This window comes from Rattus rattus, chromosome 1, assembly GCF_011064425.1.
Source record: "Rattus rattus isolate New Zealand chromosome 1, Rrattus_CSIRO_v1, whole genome shotgun sequence".
In the NCBI taxonomy this organism is placed as follows: Eukaryota; Metazoa; Chordata; class Mammalia; order Rodentia; family Muridae; genus Rattus; species Rattus rattus.
In genome coordinates this window covers 40,338,126-40,355,117 of record NC_046154.1, presented here as the reverse complement: position 1 = coordinate 40,355,117, position 16,992 = coordinate 40,338,126, and the positions used below count along the sequence as shown (strand labels likewise).

The following is a 16,992-nucleotide window of genomic DNA, read 5'->3' as shown; positions in this document are numbered from 1 at the left end:
TCAGACATAAATTATGTGCTGCCACCTGGTGGCAGTTCAGGTGCTATTTGTCCACCTTGTCCTCCAACACTTCTATTGAAAGACTTAGCACCCTTACAAGTGTGTCTCCCACAGAGCTTGATACAAACAGTTGATAAATACAACTGGCAGTAATCAGAGCTAAACAATGCCACCGTGACACATGAACTATCTGCCCAGTAAAAACAAAGAGAGGCTTGGTGGAAAAGCTTGTGTTAAAAGTGGGTCTAGGGGGCTGGAGAGATGGCTCAGTGGTTAAGAGCACCGGACTGCTCTTCCAGAGGTCCTGAGTTCAATTCCCAGCAACCACATGGTGGCTCACAACCATCTGTAATGAGGTCCGATGCCCTTTTCTGGTGTGTCTGAAGACAGCTACAGTGTACTTATATATAATAAATAAATCTTTAAAAAAAAAGTGGGTCTAAACAACATTTTTTTTTTAAATTTAAAGCTGGAGATGCAGTCCATTTGGCAGTGTTAGTATGCATGAAGCCCAGATGCGGTGGTACACTCCTATCAATCCGCCATTCAGAAAGTGGAGACAGGATATCAGGAGTTCAAGGTCATCCTCAACTACATATGGAGTCTAGGGCAGTCTGAGATACTTGATACCTGGCCTCAAAATAAAAATATAAAAAGGGGGAAAGTAATACAGTGGGTATAAGTAGTTGCCATGCAAACATGAGGAAGAGTCTGTAATCCCAGCATTCCTGGGGGGTGGGAGGCTGAGACCAACACCAGAGTTGTCTCCTACTCCCAACACCATAGCATGAATGCACACTCTCAGTCATGTACACAAGCAAGCCAGGTTTGGCAGTGCATACCTATAATTCCAACACCTGGGGGTGGTGAGAGGAGGGGCAAGGCCATCTTTGGCTATATAAAGAGTTTGAAGCCAGCCTGGACAACACAGGATTGTCATATACACACCAAATAAAACTGGGTCTGAAGCTCAGTACCGTATCACTTGGAATCCTGGCAATCAGGAGACTCAGGCAGGATTGAAACCAGTTTGAAGCCAATCTGAACTACACAGAGTTCTGAGCCAGTCTAGGTAAATATACAATACATAATAAATAAATATGAGGCTGGAAAGATGAGTCAGCAGTTAAGAGCACTGACTGCTTTCCCAATGGATCCTGGTTTGATTTCCAGCATATATATGCTAATTCTAGCTAACTCCAGTTCCAGAGGATCCAGTGCTCTCATCTGGCCTCTGTAGGCACCAGGCAAGTTCAGTGGCACCGACATACATGCAAGCAAAGTACCCACTCACATGAAATAACAATATATAAAACAAAAGCAAGAAACCTCTCCTTCCCTTCCCTCTCTCTTTCTCTCTGGCAAGGTATAATTATACAGTCCTGACTGGTCTTGAACTCAGAGATCCACCTGCCTCTTCTTCCCTTCCCAAGAGCTGGGATTAAAGATGTGCACTCTCATACCCACTGAGAGACCCTACCTCTGGCCACCACATATTCATGGTGAGCATGATCAGGTGTAACTGCACATACACCACACACACACACACACACACACACACACACACACACACACAACAAATGAAAGAATGTGGAAGACATCCCTATATCTATTCAATGTCCAAGGCCCTCTCCCTATAACGTTGGCTATCAGTTGGGCCAGAGATTTAAATATACTGTTACTAAAAGTAGTTCCTGTTTTACTCCCTCATCCTTTTATTATTTTTATTTCAAATAACTGTCTCCTCTTGCCAGCCTGAACTAAGACTTGGAACCTTCCCATAAGCTGACTGCACATCTTAGTTCTAGGCAAATGCATACAAAGACCTAATTGGTGGATGGATGGCACTATCTTTTGTCTATACTTACCACTGGAAGAGGCCTCATGAGGTCTCTGAAATGCGGCTGACTCTTAGGAAATTGTGAACCCTCTAGAACGTAAAGACCAGGAAAGAAGAAAGTAAAGCCGTCCTCCGATGCCTAAGAACATACACCTTTCAAACTGTTTAGTTCTCTTTCAACTTAACACAAGATATGGTTATCTAAGAAGTGAGAATCTTTATTTTAAGATTTGTTATGTACATAATGTTTTGCCCACATGAATGCCTGCATGCCAGAAGAGGGCACAAGATGGTTATGAGCCACCATGTGGTTATAGGGAATTGAACTTGGGACCTCTAAAAAAGCAGCCAATGCTTCTAAGTTCTAGAGTCATCTCTCCAGCCTGAAAAGTGAGCAAATCAACTGAGAAAACACCTCCATCCGATTGGTCAGTAGACAAGTCTATGGGGGCATTTTCTTGATTAATGATTGATGGAAGAGCCCAGTCCACTGTGGGAGGTGCCACCCTAGGCAAGTGGTACTAGATTATATTTAAAAAGCCAGCTGACCAAGCCAGTTAGCTGCCTTCCTCCATGTCAGTTCCTGCCTCCAGGTCCCTGTCTTGACTTCTGTCAGGACTGAATGACGGATTATAAACTGTAAAACACACCTTTTCCTCCTCCAGTTGCTTTTAGTGTTTTGTCACAGCAATAGAAAAATAAGATAAGGGGGGCTAGAGAGATGGCTTAGCGGTTCCAGAGGTCCTGAGTTCAATTCCCAGCAACCACATGGTGGCTAACGGCCATCTGTAATGGGATCTGATGCCCTGTTCTGGTGTGTCTGAAGACAGCTACAGTGTACTCAACATACATAAAATGAAACTTTTTAAAAAAATTTCCTACCTCAAAAAATTAAAAAGGAGGCTGAAGAGATGGCCCAGTGGTTAGGAGCCCTTGCTACTACTATTTGATGGTCAGTATCTACATAGCAACTCACAATCATGTATAACTCCAATTCAAGAGGATCTGATAACCCCTTCTGGCCCCTCAGGACACTACACACAAGTGGAGCATAGACATACATGCAGGCAGAATAAAGTAATTTTTTACTTTTTTACACCACTCACATAAAGTAATGAAATAATATTTAAAAATAAAAATAGTATAATTTGAAGCATGGAACTCTTTATTTCCTCTTGAAGGTTATAGCAAAAAAACACTTTTTGGCTGGGGTAAGAGCACGAACCTTTGATCCCAGGACTAGGGAGGGAGAGGCAGGAGAACCTCTGAGAGTTCGAGGAGAACCTGTTTCAGGACAGCCAGGGCTACATAAAGAGATCCTTTCTCAAAATAAGTAAATAGAGATTTTCGTTCTGTTGGTGTTTGTTTTGAAGATGACTTGATTTCAGAGAAACTGAACTGTAGACACACAGTTCATACAGACGGAGGGGCCACTGAGGGTGAGGCAGTATGGAAAGGCTGGAGTGAGCCTCAGGAAGCAGTGTGACTGCCTACATCCAGTGCCCGCCAGAACAGCACACTCTCCTCTGTAATCTCAATCCTGCCTCAGCGCAACATCCTAACCCACTCTACACATCGAAGAGGAGAAATCAGTTCTGTCCAAGTTCACTGGAGCTCACAGTCAAAGCTGTAGCTTTGATTTCAGAGACAGAGGCCATAGGAACCAGTTAAGTAACAAGAAGGAAATGAATGGCTGAGTCTATCCCAGGTGGGTGAAGGTTTATAGGAAACACATCAGGGAGAACTAAGCCACTTTATTTTGAATTAGCCGGGGAGCAGGAATGGCTGGAGAGTGAGATGCCTCCATAAAGAGGGCACCTACCAGAGGGGATGCAAAGGCGGCCTTGGAGAGAAGCTGCATCCCATTTTCTCACAAGCTCTTACAGGTCACTCTGGAAGATCCTGGGGCCATGAAGGAACAGGTCTTCTAGCCCAACATCCTGGGCATGGAACTGAGAGCTGCTAGGTTCCAGGTTAGAAAGGGAGTTGTTCTGGAGTTCTAAGACAAAGGAAGATGAAATTAAAAAGCAAAACAACATTAGCAAGTTGCTGATATGCACAAAACTAGGGCCTGAACCTCCCTGGAAAAGACACACAGGCCTGGTTTTACATGCGCTGACTCTATGGTGGCTTCTGACTGTCTGCACCTGTCCCCCAGCTGCAATGAAATGATTTGAATGGAAATGTGGCGGCACATGTCCATAATCCTAGTACTCAGGAACTTGAGGCAGGAAGATTTTGAGTTCAAGACCAATCTTGGCTACATAGCAAGCCTGAGCTACAAAACAAAACCTAGCGTTTAACTAAGTATTAAATAATAATTACTTTCGTTTCTCTTCAAGTCACATAAATCTTTCGCCTTTTACTAAACAAATATCAAATAATAAAATAGCTTTATGGGGCTGGAGAGATGGCTCAGTGGTTAAGAGGTCGTGAGTTCAAATCCCAGCAACCACATGGTGGCTCACAACCATCTGTAATGGGATCCGATGCCCTCTTCTGGTGTGTCTGAAGACAGCTGCAGTGTACTCATATACATAAAATAAATAGATCTTAAAAAAAGTAAAATAAAGTAACTTTACTCTCCCTGATATATAACATAGGTAGATGGACTCACAAAGAAAAGACAATGCCAAACAATTAGCCAGCTGCATTCAGGCGTCATTGAGACTCTGTCCTTACCCCTATCTAGTTTCTTTAAAAGTTCCCAGCTACGGTCACAGTCTGGGAGACTGACTTCAGAGCTAGATGAAGAAAGAGACATGTCGAAGATGGTGGCCAGAGGCAGCTTAGAGTGCCGGGCATGAACAGAGCTCCTAGAGAGAACAATCAGAGGCAGAGATGGTGATGGATCTAGGACCCTCTTCCAGCATAAAACGGTCTTCTATTCTGAAGCCAGGATTCCAGCCCACCCCCCTCCATTATTAATCAGACACATAAAAATAAGTCACAACTCTGAATCAAATGAAGAATGCCTAACACTGGGCCCAGCAAGATTGCCCAGCTGATAAACATGCCTGCCACCAAGTCTAAAAACTTGAGGTTGATCTTTGGAACCCATATGGAAGGAGAGAACTGAATCCTACTAGTTCTCTGACCTGTACATGCACTTCATGCTCCGTATGCCCTCAGATACACAGACTAATAGCACACACCTGCTGTTCAGTTGCCGGAAACAGGGACAGAGGCTGGTGAGCTTGAGGCCAATCTGGGCTACCCAGGGGAACCCATGTCAATAAAAATAGATAAGTAAACAACTGAGCCTGGTAACATATACCTGCAAGACCTGCACTTGGGAGGTAGATCAAGAGGATCAGGAGTTCAAGGACAGCCCAAGCTAAACGATCCAATGATGTTATGAATAAAAAGCAGATGCTCAGACTGGCCACCCCAACCAATCCTGACCAAACTTTGCTTGACCAATGTGACACAAATCCTCTCTACTGGTACAGCCCACACAAATTCTCACCTGAGGAGATAGGGCTCTTCCTTCTGGGCATCATGGGCCTCTGTCCTGGTAACCTCCAAGGTATGAACCTTGCCCATCTGGCCACTCTGTAGGTGTTCCAACGTCTGCCAGACCATGGTGCAGAGGGAGGACTAAATCTCTCTCTTTCCAAGGGAAACTCCCTCCCATAGCTCCCCTCCTCGACACATGAGAATCTACATGTGGGCAAGGACAGTGAATCATGCTTACTGCAAAGAGACTGGGAAAACTGCTTTGGAGAGATGTGGAACCAGCGTGGAAATAATGAAAGAGAGAGATGGGGGTGGGAGAAGATATCCAGGCCCTTTCTGTCGAGCAAGATGGACAGCAAGAATGGGGACTCTAGGAAGAACTATGTGGAGACTGATCTAACCCTGTCCTACCTTCCAGCTGCGGGCCTGAACCTGGCGCCCTTCAGCCATCTGTTCCAGTAACAACTCCTGATGTTGGCCTGAAAATGAAACAGAATATTAGGAGACCATTCTCCAGCTTCACTCCTTCTTCTTCACTGCCTTGTGACCAGACTGGTGGCAGAAACTAAAACACGTTCTGGCCCAGCTGCTGGAAAGATTCCAAGCTGATGGGAAAGACTGAATGACATGAGAAACAAAGAGCAAAGAGCACAGTAAAAAGCCCTGTGCATTTGATACTCAACATCACACAATATTTAAATCATACAATATACAAATAATAGTAACAATAATAATATCAATAATAATTTTCCTGGAGTGGTGCCACATACCTTTATCTCAGCACTTGGGAGGCAAAGACAATGAGTCTCTGTGAGTCCAAGATCTGTCTGGTCCACACAGTAAGGCCCAGGACAGCCAGGGCTATGTAGAGCCCCTGTCTCAAAAAGGGAAGGGTTCATTCCCAGCACCCACGTGGTAGCTCACAACTGTCTGTAACTCCAGTTCAAGGGGATCTGCACCCTGCCAAGGCTGTACACACAGGCAGAACACCAATGTACATGAAATAAAAATAAACTTTAAAAAATGATGAAAATAATATGCCAGACTTTTCAATAGCTCACACAGTCAGGAGTAAGGTCACTAACTGCACAAGAACATAGTCCAAAAACAGGGGCAAGAAAATCCCCTCAACCTTTTACTCACTCAGCTGGTCTCGAAGCAACTTCAGCTCCTCCCGAAGAATCTCTGACTCTTCCCACAAAAGTTGGTGCCTACAGGAGTGACAGCAGTGCCATTCTAGAATCAAACACCAAACCCAGAATGGCTGGAGATTACAGCTCAGTGATAAGGGTGTCTACCTTGTAGGTACTGGGCCCAGAGTTCAATATCCAACATCACAGAGAAACGAAACAAAGCAAGGAAGCCAAACATCTTATGCTAAGAGCTCAGAAGCCTCAAAAGAGGAAGCCTTGGGGCTAGGAAGATGGCTCGATGGTTATGAGAACTCATTGCTCTTAAAGAGAATTTTGATTCCTAGCATCTACATGGTGGCTCAAAATCATCTTTAACTCCAATTCAAGGGGATTCAACAGGCATGTGGTATACGTACATATGTAGGTAAATAGTCATACACATAAAATAAATACTTTTTTGTGTCCTTTCTGTTTTCTGAGAAAAGATCTCTCTTTGTAGCCCTGTTGGCCTATAGCTAATATGTAGAGCAGGCTAGTCTCAAACTCAGAAGCCTGCCATCCTCTGCCTCCCAAGCACTGGAACTAAAACCGTTTGCCACCAGGAAGCACACCTTAAATAAACAAACAAACAAAAGGGTGAAGTCTTGCCCATCACTTACTCGTTCTGCAGCTCTTGGTGAAAGCCACTGGCAGTGCTGAACTTCCCTGGTCTTGTTCTCATTTGGGTTTGGACTAGCTCTTGAACCTGACTCCGAAGGCCTTGCAGTTCCTTTCTCAACCCTTCCAGGCGTTGCTCCAGGAGGGCTCTCCCTTTTGGGCCCTCCTGCAGCAGTTTTAGTGATGCTGTAGTGGTTAAAGTAAAGGCCAGCTGCTCTAAGAGATTCACAGGAGAGCCCAAACAGCTGCATTAGCACATATACAAAGCTATGCGGGGCTGGAGAGAAGCTCACTCACTCACTAAAAGGCTAAGTAAGCCTCACAACAAAAAGCTATATGTAGATCAGTGGTAGAGCACAGTTCACTCAGCATGTGCAAAACTCTTGGTTTCAATTTTTTTTTTTTTGCTTTCAATTTTAAAACTCTGTGTGCTGTACATAAAGAAAAGAATTGGCCCAGTACCTTCTAGAGCACTGATCTTGAACATCTGCTGCTCCCGATCCTTCAACAGGCTCTGCACAGAATGCCTTAGTGCCTCAGTCACCTACCCAAGCAGAGAAAAAACAAGACATTCCTTTCTAAGTCATTTTCCAACTGCTAATATTATCATTTCACATTATCACCACATGCAAACCCCTAATACCTCACCTGAGTCTGAGTCTGAAGCTGGGAGCGAAGTTTAGTAACTTCATCCCAGAGAGAGGAGCTGTGGGCTTCAGTACAGCTCAGACTCTCACCAAGAATGGGAGTCTTTAGAGCCCAAGGCTGTTGAGCTTGGGCCCCTGGCTGAGGAGGCAAGTGATGAGGGGAAATCCAGGTGTCAGCCAGGTCCCCTATTGAGGGAATAGGGAAGGGACAAGAGCAGGGTCTGTCTGTTTAAGAAATCAGAATTCTAGAAATGAAGTAGCTGGAATTTTTACACAACTGTGAGTGGTACAGGCAGATACTGAAAGAAAGAAGGCTTTGAGAAGAGAAAAGGGCTGGGGAGAAAGGACACTACTTACCTGTAAAGGAAACTCGAAGAGGATACAAACTCTGCAAAAAAAAAAAAAAAAAAAAAAAAAGCAAGAAAACAGTTCCAGAAGCCAGTGAGCTCTCAGTGCCCTTTAACCTGCACCCTAGCCTAGCCTCCCAATGGGGGATTCGAGGGGGATCCTAGGGGTCGGGAAGGGAGTTTCCTGTGCCTCCTTACCTTAATCCGGGCCATATTTTCATCAGTTGAACTGAGAACTGCTTGAAGCTGATCAGACCAGCTAGAGCCCCTGCTCATCCTGGAGCACTTGAAATTGCGTCCGTGACTTTTCCTGTTCTTGTTCTCCCAGACCGAAATACCCGCGGAACAGCCCAGGACAAGCCACAGAGTTAGATGGAAATGAGGAAAGCGGGAATATACTAGGGCTCCAGATACAGTACGATAGCAATACTGCGAATCTAGAACTACGGAACGGAGTACTTGGAAAGCGGGTAAAACAACAAGAACAACAAAACAACAACAAACCTAGATTATACACAGATACAGAGGATAGAATGAACCGAATTTTGGCTGAGACATCCACAAATCAAGGACGGTATCACCACTAAATCAGTGACAAGTGCCGCTCAAGAGTTCAAACTCTGGTAGGCGGAGAATGAGATTTACGAACCGGTGCCGCAGCGCCACCCGGGAAACTGAGTCCGCTTCTTGCAGAGACCACAGGCAACAGAGGGCGGAAATACGTTTCCCTGGAAATACGTGCCCTATGCATTCACGCTCACACCTCCCGTGAAGCTTGTCGGGACACGGAGTCTTCCAGACTATGTTATGTTTGGGCTACAAGGACAAAAATGAACTACATGTACCAAGATGCATCGTTCAGAGTCAACTGAGTCCGTTACTATTCCTTTACTTCCTGGGAAATGTAGTCCAGTCCTGCTGGAAGCATATAGGCCCAAAGTTAACTATGAGACTACATTTCCCAGCAAGCTCAGCGTTCAGCGTGCGCTATGGAGCCGCGTGTCGCAGAGCTGAAGCAGAAGATTGAGGGCACCTTGTGTCCTTTTGGCTTCGAGGTTTACCCCTTCCAGGTTGGTTTGCCTTCCCTGTAGTCTTAGGGTGACCTCTATAATTGGCCTTGGTGCTAAAAGCGTGAGATCCGGTGAGCCCTTCTGATCCCATCGACCTACCGCAGCCATCTGACGACCAGGTCTCCAGGTCGTTGTGTGAAATGGGGCTTGATTTAAAAGGTGGAGAAACACTTGTTTGCTCTTTTACGTCTTTATGATGTCAAACAAATGAATGGGATACAGCCCACGATTCCCTAACCTGTCATCATCATAATTTACCAGAAAAAAATGTCTCCCGGTGGAGCCGGGATCACCGGATTCTTACAAAGGAATTAGAAAAGGTCAAAACTTGGAAGATGTAACTGTGTATTAGACCAGATGAAGAGAAATGGTATCCCGGATGTTGAACAAGATACAATTGGCTAGTTTGTTTAGTCAGCCAACAGAAGGCTAATTCATAGTGTTGCTTGCCATCAATACAGGACTGAGCATAGAAATTCCTCACACTCGCCTGGTACAGAAGTCTCTGTAACCCTCAGTCCCTCTCCACCCCACCCAGTCCCGCCCTATTTCACACTTTCCTCCCACAGTGCTGAGTGAACAAATTATGTTTAAGACACAAACTTAGGGGTTGGGGATTTAGCTCAGTGGTAGAGCGCTTGCCTAGGAATCAAGGCCCTGGGTTCGGTCCCCAGTTCAAAAAAAAAAAAAAAAAAAAAAAAAAAAAGACACAAACTTAAACAAAAATTAGCCTGAGTCCTTGGCCTGTCTTAAGATTCCTATTCCATTGAGCTTTCCACCGGAAGACTAGGAAGAAGATAATGTAGAGAAGTTATGTCTAGTTTGAAAACAGTTTCAAGAGGATAAAGTTGAACTGCTGGAGGATATAGCCTAGTAACAGAGATCTTGACCACCATGCTTGAGGTCTTTGGTTCAATCCCCAGTAATGAGAAAAAAACAATTGAGAGCTAGGACTATATAACTCAGTGATAGATGTTCATCTATCTATCCATCTATCAGAAGTGTCTGGCAGAGGGATAGATAGGTAGCTAGCTAGAGTGCCAGCTTAGCATTTGTAAATCTTAAACACCAGCACAAAAACAAATGTCTATAAAAAGATGGATTGAAAGAAGGGGAGGACTATGTACATTCTAGAGTGAGAGTTTGGAGGCCGTGATGGAAGGCAGGTGTATGGGAAAGAGCAAGAGTGCCTATGTGAGTGCTAGGCGAGGTGGCAGGAGCCTTTGACCCCAACACTCAGGAGGCAGAGTCTTCCAGACCAGCCTGACCTACATATCAAGCTCCAGGTCAGCCAGAGGTATATAGTGAGACCCTGTCTTAAAATTGTGTGTGTGTCTGTGTGTCGAGTCTCGGAGATAGGAGCTACTGTACTGAACAGAGTTAGCCCTGCCTCTATCATAAGGTCTTGCTACCCAGCTTTCCAGTCCTGCATCCAACAGCCACCATGAATATCACCTGAATCTTCCAAACACGTTTTGTTTTGTTCTTTAGCCCACCATCCTATCTTAGATCCCAGAACACTTCTCTCATGGGGATTATTGCAATCTCCTTGCTGCCATCTTGGCTCCAATCCATTTTCTACGCTGCAACCAGATCTTTCTACATATTGGGTCACTTTTAAGTGTTAAATGACTCCTCATTTTCACCAAGTTGGAGCCATAGGTTTTAAGTTGATGTGTAATGACAGGCACAACCTCACTCCTACTAATCTCTCAAGCCTTCCCCTTCACTTCCACCAAACTAGACAATCTGCTCTTTTCAAATGTGCTTAGTATAAGTCCCTCCCTCCCTCCCCCAACCCCCCCCTCTCTCCTTTTTCTTTTCTTTTTTTTTCCCAAAAAGACAGGGTTTCTCTGTGTAGCCCTGGCTGTCCTGGAACTTGCTCTGTAAACCAGACTGGCCTCAAACTCAGAGATCCAACTGCCTGACTGTTTGTGTTCCAGGTGGCGTGGTACAATGAACTCCTGCCTCCAGCCTTCCACTTGCCCTTCCCAGGACCTACCCTGGCATTCGTGGTGCTCAGCAAGCCTGCTATGTTTGACAGAGCCCTCAAACCCTTCTTGAAGAGCTGCCACCTCCAAACACTGAGAGACCCTGTGGATCAATGTGTGTCCTACCACCTGAAGAGTGTTACAGAAGTAAGGTGGAACTTTCCTTCAACTCCCAAACCCACATCCGCTTCTATGTTGATCAAGCTCAGGGCATGATCCAGCCTTAGGGCTAGGAGCCATGACATTCTGCAACTTCTTCATATTCTTCCTTCTCACACCCAGGTTTTACCCTTTCCTTTAGCAGACTCCCCATCTGGAATCTGGGCGACTGTAGTGATGGACAGCTAAAGGACCCTCTGGCTAGTCTTAATCTCCAATTGGAACATTAGTAAATCTTCTAAGTTCTGTGCTGTCTGTGGAGCCTTTTGAAGATAGAAGAGTGTTTCCCAGCCTGTACTCATTCATATACACATAAATTTTTCTATATAGATTCTAGGTCTTCCCACTCTAGAATTGCCACACAAGGCTTAATAACTCCTATAATGGAGGCTTCTGAGCAAGGCCTTCTGAGGGGGCAGAGGAACTTTAAATCCCTTTACTTTGTAGCTCCTTAGGTTAAAGTTATGTTTTCTCTTCATATAGGCTTTTTTTTTAAGGTTTATTCATTTATTTTATGTGTATTAGTACACTTCAGACACACCAGAAGAGGGCATCAGATCTCATTACAGATGATTGTGAGCCACTACGTGGTTGCTGGGAATTGAGCCAAGACCTCTGAAAGAGCAGTCAGTGCTCCTAACTACTGAGCCATCTCTTCAGCCCTCAAACAGGCTTTTAATGGTGAATTCCACCATTAGGGAGATAGAAACAGGAGAATCAGGAATTCATGATTATCTTTGGATACATATAGCAAGTTCAAGGTCATTCCGACTCTGTCTCTCTCACACTCACACACAAAAACAAACCTTGGGCTTATGAAAACAGGAAGCATGTTAATATTTAACTTAAGCCTTAGAACAAAGTCCTGACTCCCATCATGCTAACAAGAGCCCTGTATTCTGTTCCAGAAGTTTCCAGAATTGCATATAGAAGTCATTGCTGACTATGAGGTACACCCCAACCGGCGTCCTAAGATTCTAGCCCAAACAGCAGCCCACGTGGCAGGTGCTGCTTACTACTACCAACGACAAGATGTGGATGCCGACCCATGGGGGACCCAGGTTAGAGAATAAATGAATGAGGAGTGGGGACTAAGAGAAAAGATGGTACAGGTTCCTAAAGTATCCAAATAAGGTCCCACATCCCTTCACCATCCTTTAATGAAATTGATACATAACCCAGAACAAAGAATCTATGGTCCTGACAAATAGGCCACATACTTTTGTGCCTTCACCTGAGGTTATAACAGTTCAGGAAATCTGATCTTTTTTAGTGTTATAAAAATCGTTATTAGAGGGGCTGGAGAGATGGCTCAGTGGTGAAGGGCACTGACTGTTCTTCCAGAGGTCCTGAGTTCAATTCCCAGCAACCACATGGTAGCTCACAACCATCTGTAATGGGATCTGATCCCCTCCCTCTTCTAGTGAATCTGAAGACAGTGACAGTGTACTCACATATATAAAACAAATTTTTTAAAGTCTTATTTAAAAAAAAATTGCCCAGTGTGGCAGCATATGCCTTTGATCCCTGCACCCAGGAAGCAGAGGTAGCAGATCTGAGTTTAAGGCCAACCTGGTGTATAGAGTGAGTTCCAGGACAGCCAGGGCTACATAGGAAATTCTGTCTCAAAAGCAACCAAAACGAAAATAAATTTTACTTTGGGCGTTTGCCCCTTTGGAGGTCAGAGGACAATTGCAGAAGTCAGTTCTTTGCCTCCACCATGTGGGTCCTTGGGGGTGAAACAAAGTTGTCAAGCTTGGCTGTGGGCCCACTTGTGGAGCCATCTCACCAGCTTCCTGGTCAGTTTTTGAGACAAGGTCTCTTTACATCTCTGGCTGTCTTGGAACTCATTGTGCAGTTAGGCTGGTCTTGAACTCATAGAGAGAACCCCCCAACCCCCGCCTCTACTGTACTGGGACTAAAGACTTGTAACCCCCAAGTCTGGCCTGATCTGTTCTTAAAACCTTGTGTTACAAGGGTGTCTCAGAAAGCCAAAGGCAGAGAGGTGATCAGGAGATGGATGGTGAAACTGGGAAACCCTTTCCTCCTCTAGAATGAGGTGGTCAAGAGGAGAACAGAAACAGTGAGACCGAGGGAAAGGCACTGGGCCACTGTGCACCACATAAGTATGGCAAGCTGAGTCTGATCTCTGGAACCCATGTAAAGCTGAAAGAGAACCAAACCCATGACATTGTCCTCTGACCCCACAGACAGGCACACTTGCATGGACACAGTAATAGATTTAAAAATAAATATGGGACAGAGCCTTCTGCATGGAATCAGTGTGTACTGAGTGGGAAATAAAAGAACAAAAGTAGGGGCTGGAGATAGCTTAGAGATTAGGAACATTTGTTGCTTTTGTATGAACATGTTCAAATCCCAGCTCAGAACCGTCTGTAATTCAATTTACATCTGACACCCTCTCCTGTCCTCTGTGGGTACTGCTTGCATGCAGGCAAGACTCTCATACCCATAAAAATAACTTGAGGGGGATAAAAAGCTTCCAATAATGATAGTTGAACTAGTATCAAACTGACCTCTGGAACCCTGCTTTTTCTTTGCTCTCTCCCCAGCACATAGCAGGTGTGTGCATACACCCCCGATTTGGGGGCTGGTTTGCTATCCGAGGGGTAATGTTGTTGCCAGGGATTGAAGTGCCAAATTTGCTACCCAGAAAGCCCCCTGACTGTGTGCCTACAAGAGCTGCCCGCATCACTCTTCTTGAAGGCTTCAACTTCCACTGGCGGGACTGGACTTACCGGGATGCAGTGACTCCTGAAGAACGTTACTCGGAAGAACAGAAGATCTACTTTTCCACCCCACCTGCCCAACGCTTGGCCCTGTTAGGCTTAGCCCAACCCTCAGGACACCCTAGCACTACATCCGAGCATCCTGTTTCCTTGCTTACCAAGCCTCAGGATTCCAGGAGAGCTCGAAGCTGGCTTAGTCCAAGTGTCTCACCACCTGCCTCCCCAGGTCCTTGATAACTTTCCCCTGTGGGTCCCACTCATGGTAGGATTTGGGTTTTGAAAAAGCACTTTTTTTGAGAAAAGGTTTCTCTATGTAGCCCTGGCTGTCCCAGAACTTTATAGACCAGGCTGGCCTCAAGCTAACAGAGATCCATCTGCTTGTGTCTCCTCCAGGGTACTGAGACTTTTGCACCTTGAAAACCCTTATTTTATTTTGGGTTATGATTTCCTGATAATAGCACTTCAAAGAGAGTCAAGACTCAATTACAAAATACATAAACCATATGCCACGGCAGACTCAAAAGCGGCAATTAACTTCAAATATTAGACTCATACCCCTCACTATTCATGTACAGTACTCTTAAGGTACTATTTAAGAACCAGTGTTCTCACTGTTCCTAATGCTGCTACCCTTTAACACAGTCCCTCATGTTGTGACCCCAACCATAAAATTACTTTTATTGCTACTTCATAACTTATTTTTCTAGTTATGAATTGTGATATAAACATTCCAACTGTCTTAGGGAGTCCAGTTAAAAGGATTATTAAATACTTGGGGAGGGATCATGACCCACAGGTTGAGAAACAGACTTAGCTCCTAGGGGTACCTACCATACAGAGCTATACTGAATTAATATGTAAGTAAACTACTTAGAAACTGCCTGACCTATAGTATGTTATTACCAAAGGCTTAAGGAATCTTATGCTCAAATAGATGTACTTTGAATTCTGGAATGTTGGGAGGCCATGATGGCATTGGATTGTCTACCCTAACCAAGAATCCATAAGAAACTTCTTGCTGACTTAACAGGATCAAAAAGGAATATTCTCTAATCATAACTAAAATACAAGTCGAATACAATCCTAAAACCACCAACTTTGTTTGCCTGCTCTTTTGATTCCAAAGATAATAGTTTCCCAATTCTGATTTTTCAAGTTTCACTGCTGGGGTCTAGGGAGGTTGGTTGGTAAATTGTTTGCCATGTGTAGTATAAATGATACTGGTAAATTGTCATGTGTTGTTTGTACTTATTGAAAACTGACTCGGGGTTGGGGATTTAGCTCAGTGGTAGAGCGCTTGCCTAGCAAGCACAAGGCCCTGGGTTCGGTCCTCAGCTCCGGAAAAAAAAAAAAAAAGAAAAAGAAAACTGAATCAGAACAAGAGATAGACCCCCTGTCTCAGACTCAACCATGTTAATCTCAAATATCTTCCGACAGGAAAGCCTCCAACCCTGCAAAAGGGGGGAAGAGAAGCAAACTATGAAGGGTATTTAAAAAAAAAAGAAAATTACACCCGGTTTGGAGAGATTTTTCAGAGGTTAAGAGCAAGCACTGGATATTCGTCCAAAGGTCCCAAGTTCAATTACCAAGAATCACATGATAGCACATAACCATCTGTGTGACCTGGTGCCCTCTTCTGGCCTGCAGGCATATGTGCAGGCAGACCATATGTATATATAACATGTATACATACAGAATATATGTATACACAGTAAATCTTTTTTTAAAAATGCATCCTGAAAACAGGTAGGTGTGACATTTCCAAGGTATTACTTATTCCATGGTATAAAAATGTAGTGGGAAAAGGGAAAAAGAAGGAATAACCTCATTGTTCAAACACTTTACTGTGCCCTGCCCAGAACATTTAAATGTTCTATACTTTGGTTGCTGAGAACAAGGGGAGAAGACAATTGTTTATTGACAGCAAACCTCAGTAAGCATCCAGTTCAGTAAGACTGTCTCATCTCACAACTGCCTCTCATTCCAGCCTCAAAAGACTGAGCACATTCTTTTGGCCTACACACAAAGCAAAGTCTTACTATGTAGCCCAATCTGGCATTCATCTCTTGGATTAAAAAACTTGTCAGGCTTGGACATTCCTTTTTCTTCTTTCTAAATTATTCATATTCATGAGGAGAGGTGTATCACAGTGTGGATCAGAGAACAACTTATAAGTGTCACTTCTCTCCTTCCACCATGTGGCAAATATCTTTAATGTGCTTTGAATAGGCATAGCCCCCACACACTCATGTTTTTGAATGCTTGGCCATAGGTGACTACTCTATATTAGTAAGTCTGGCCTTGTGCCTTGTTGGAGCAAACTGTTACTGTGAGAACATGCTTTAGGTGTTCTATGCTCAAACTACACCGCAGTGTGGCATGTTAAGTCTCCTGCTACAACTCACAGCTCCTTGGCCAGCATGTCTTCCTGCACTCTGCCATGTTTCTCACTATAATGGACAAAACATCTGACTGTAAGTCAGCCCCAATTAAATATGTTCCTTCTTTAAAGTTGCCATGGTCATGGTGTCTCTTAACAATAAAACTCTAAGGTACCCAATGTACTTCTTACTGGCCTAGTTCTATTTATTTTGTAGAGCAGACAGACACTGGGCATGTATACTAAGAAGCAAAAATTCTGTTTTCGTGCAACCCTCCCACACTATAAACAGCCCCAAGTAATTCTTACTCAGACTTGCTTGCAACCCAGCAAAAATGAACTGCAGCACAATGGCTAAGAGGGTCACTTAAAATGTAAAATAAAAATTGTTCTGTGTGGGTATGCATATCTTCAGTTGAGTCTAAGGAATCTTTTTGTTTCTTTAAAAACAGGGCTCCATGGGGTTGGGGATTTAGCTCAGTGGTTGAGCGCTTGCCTAGGAAGCACAAGGCCCTGGGTTCGGTTCCCAGCTCCGAAAAAAAAAGAACCCCCAAAAAAA

The 16,992-nt window shown here is 44.3% G+C and overlaps 2 protein-coding genes across 2 annotated transcripts; one reads left to right on the top strand and one right to left on the bottom strand.

The window, feature by feature from the left end:
- Positions 1 to 3,574: 3,574 nt before the first annotated feature.
- Ccdc163 (coiled-coil domain containing 163) lies at positions 3,575 to 8,823 on the bottom strand. Its single transcript, XM_032899722.1, has 10 exons — positions 8,282 to 8,823; positions 8,094 to 8,124; positions 7,738 to 7,961; positions 7,552 to 7,633; positions 7,092 to 7,275; positions 6,443 to 6,510; positions 5,711 to 5,778; positions 5,310 to 5,413; positions 4,523 to 4,584; positions 3,575 to 3,839 (listed from the first exon to the last, which is right to left on the bottom strand). The coding sequence occupies exons 1-10, from the start codon at positions 8,357 to 8,359 to the stop codon at positions 3,721 to 3,723; spliced, it is 1,020 nt and encodes a 339-aa protein (XP_032755613.1). The 5' UTR covers positions 8,360 to 8,823; the 3' UTR covers positions 3,575 to 3,720.
- A 235-nt stretch (positions 8,824 to 9,058) lies between these two features.
- On the top strand, positions 9,059 to 15,149 carry Mmachc (metabolism of cobalamin associated C). The gene is made up of 4 exons (XM_032899716.1): positions 9,059 to 9,153; positions 11,097 to 11,291; positions 12,212 to 12,364; positions 13,877 to 15,149. The coding sequence occupies exons 1-4, from the start codon at positions 9,073 to 9,075 to the stop codon at positions 14,285 to 14,287; spliced, it is 840 nt and encodes a 279-aa protein (XP_032755607.1). The 5' UTR covers positions 9,059 to 9,072; the 3' UTR covers positions 14,288 to 15,149.
- The last annotated feature ends 1,843 nt before the right edge of the window (positions 15,150 to 16,992 follow it).

What these genes read in the sequence shown, in the direction of transcription:
- Ccdc163 (XM_032899722.1), bottom strand. Translation starts at nt 8,359, where the DNA reads ATGAGCAGGGGCTCTAGCTGGTCTGATCAGCTTCAAGCAGTTCTCAGT. An exon ending in TTCAGGCCCGCAGCTGGAAG is followed by an intron (nt 5,414 to 5,710) that starts GTAGGACAGGGT and finishes ATGGTCTGGCAG; the next exon opens with ACGTTGGAACACCTACAGAG. An exon ending in TTTAAAGAAACTAGATAGGG is followed by an intron (nt 3,840 to 4,522) that starts GTAAGGACAGAG and finishes CCTTTGTCTTAG; the next exon opens with AACTCCAGAACAACTCCCTT.
- Mmachc (XM_032899716.1), top strand. Translation starts at nt 9,073, where the DNA reads ATGGAGCCGCGTGTCGCAGAGCTGAAGCAGAAGATTGAGGGCACCTTG. An exon ending in ACCTGAAGAGTGTTACAGAA is followed by an intron (nt 11,292 to 12,211) that starts GTAAGGTGGAAC and finishes ATTCTGTTCCAG; the next exon opens with AAGTTTCCAGAATTGCATAT. An exon ending in CCGACCCATGGGGGACCCAG is followed by an intron (nt 12,365 to 13,876) that starts GTTAGAGAATAA and finishes CTCTCTCCCCAG; the next exon opens with CACATAGCAGGTGTGTGCAT.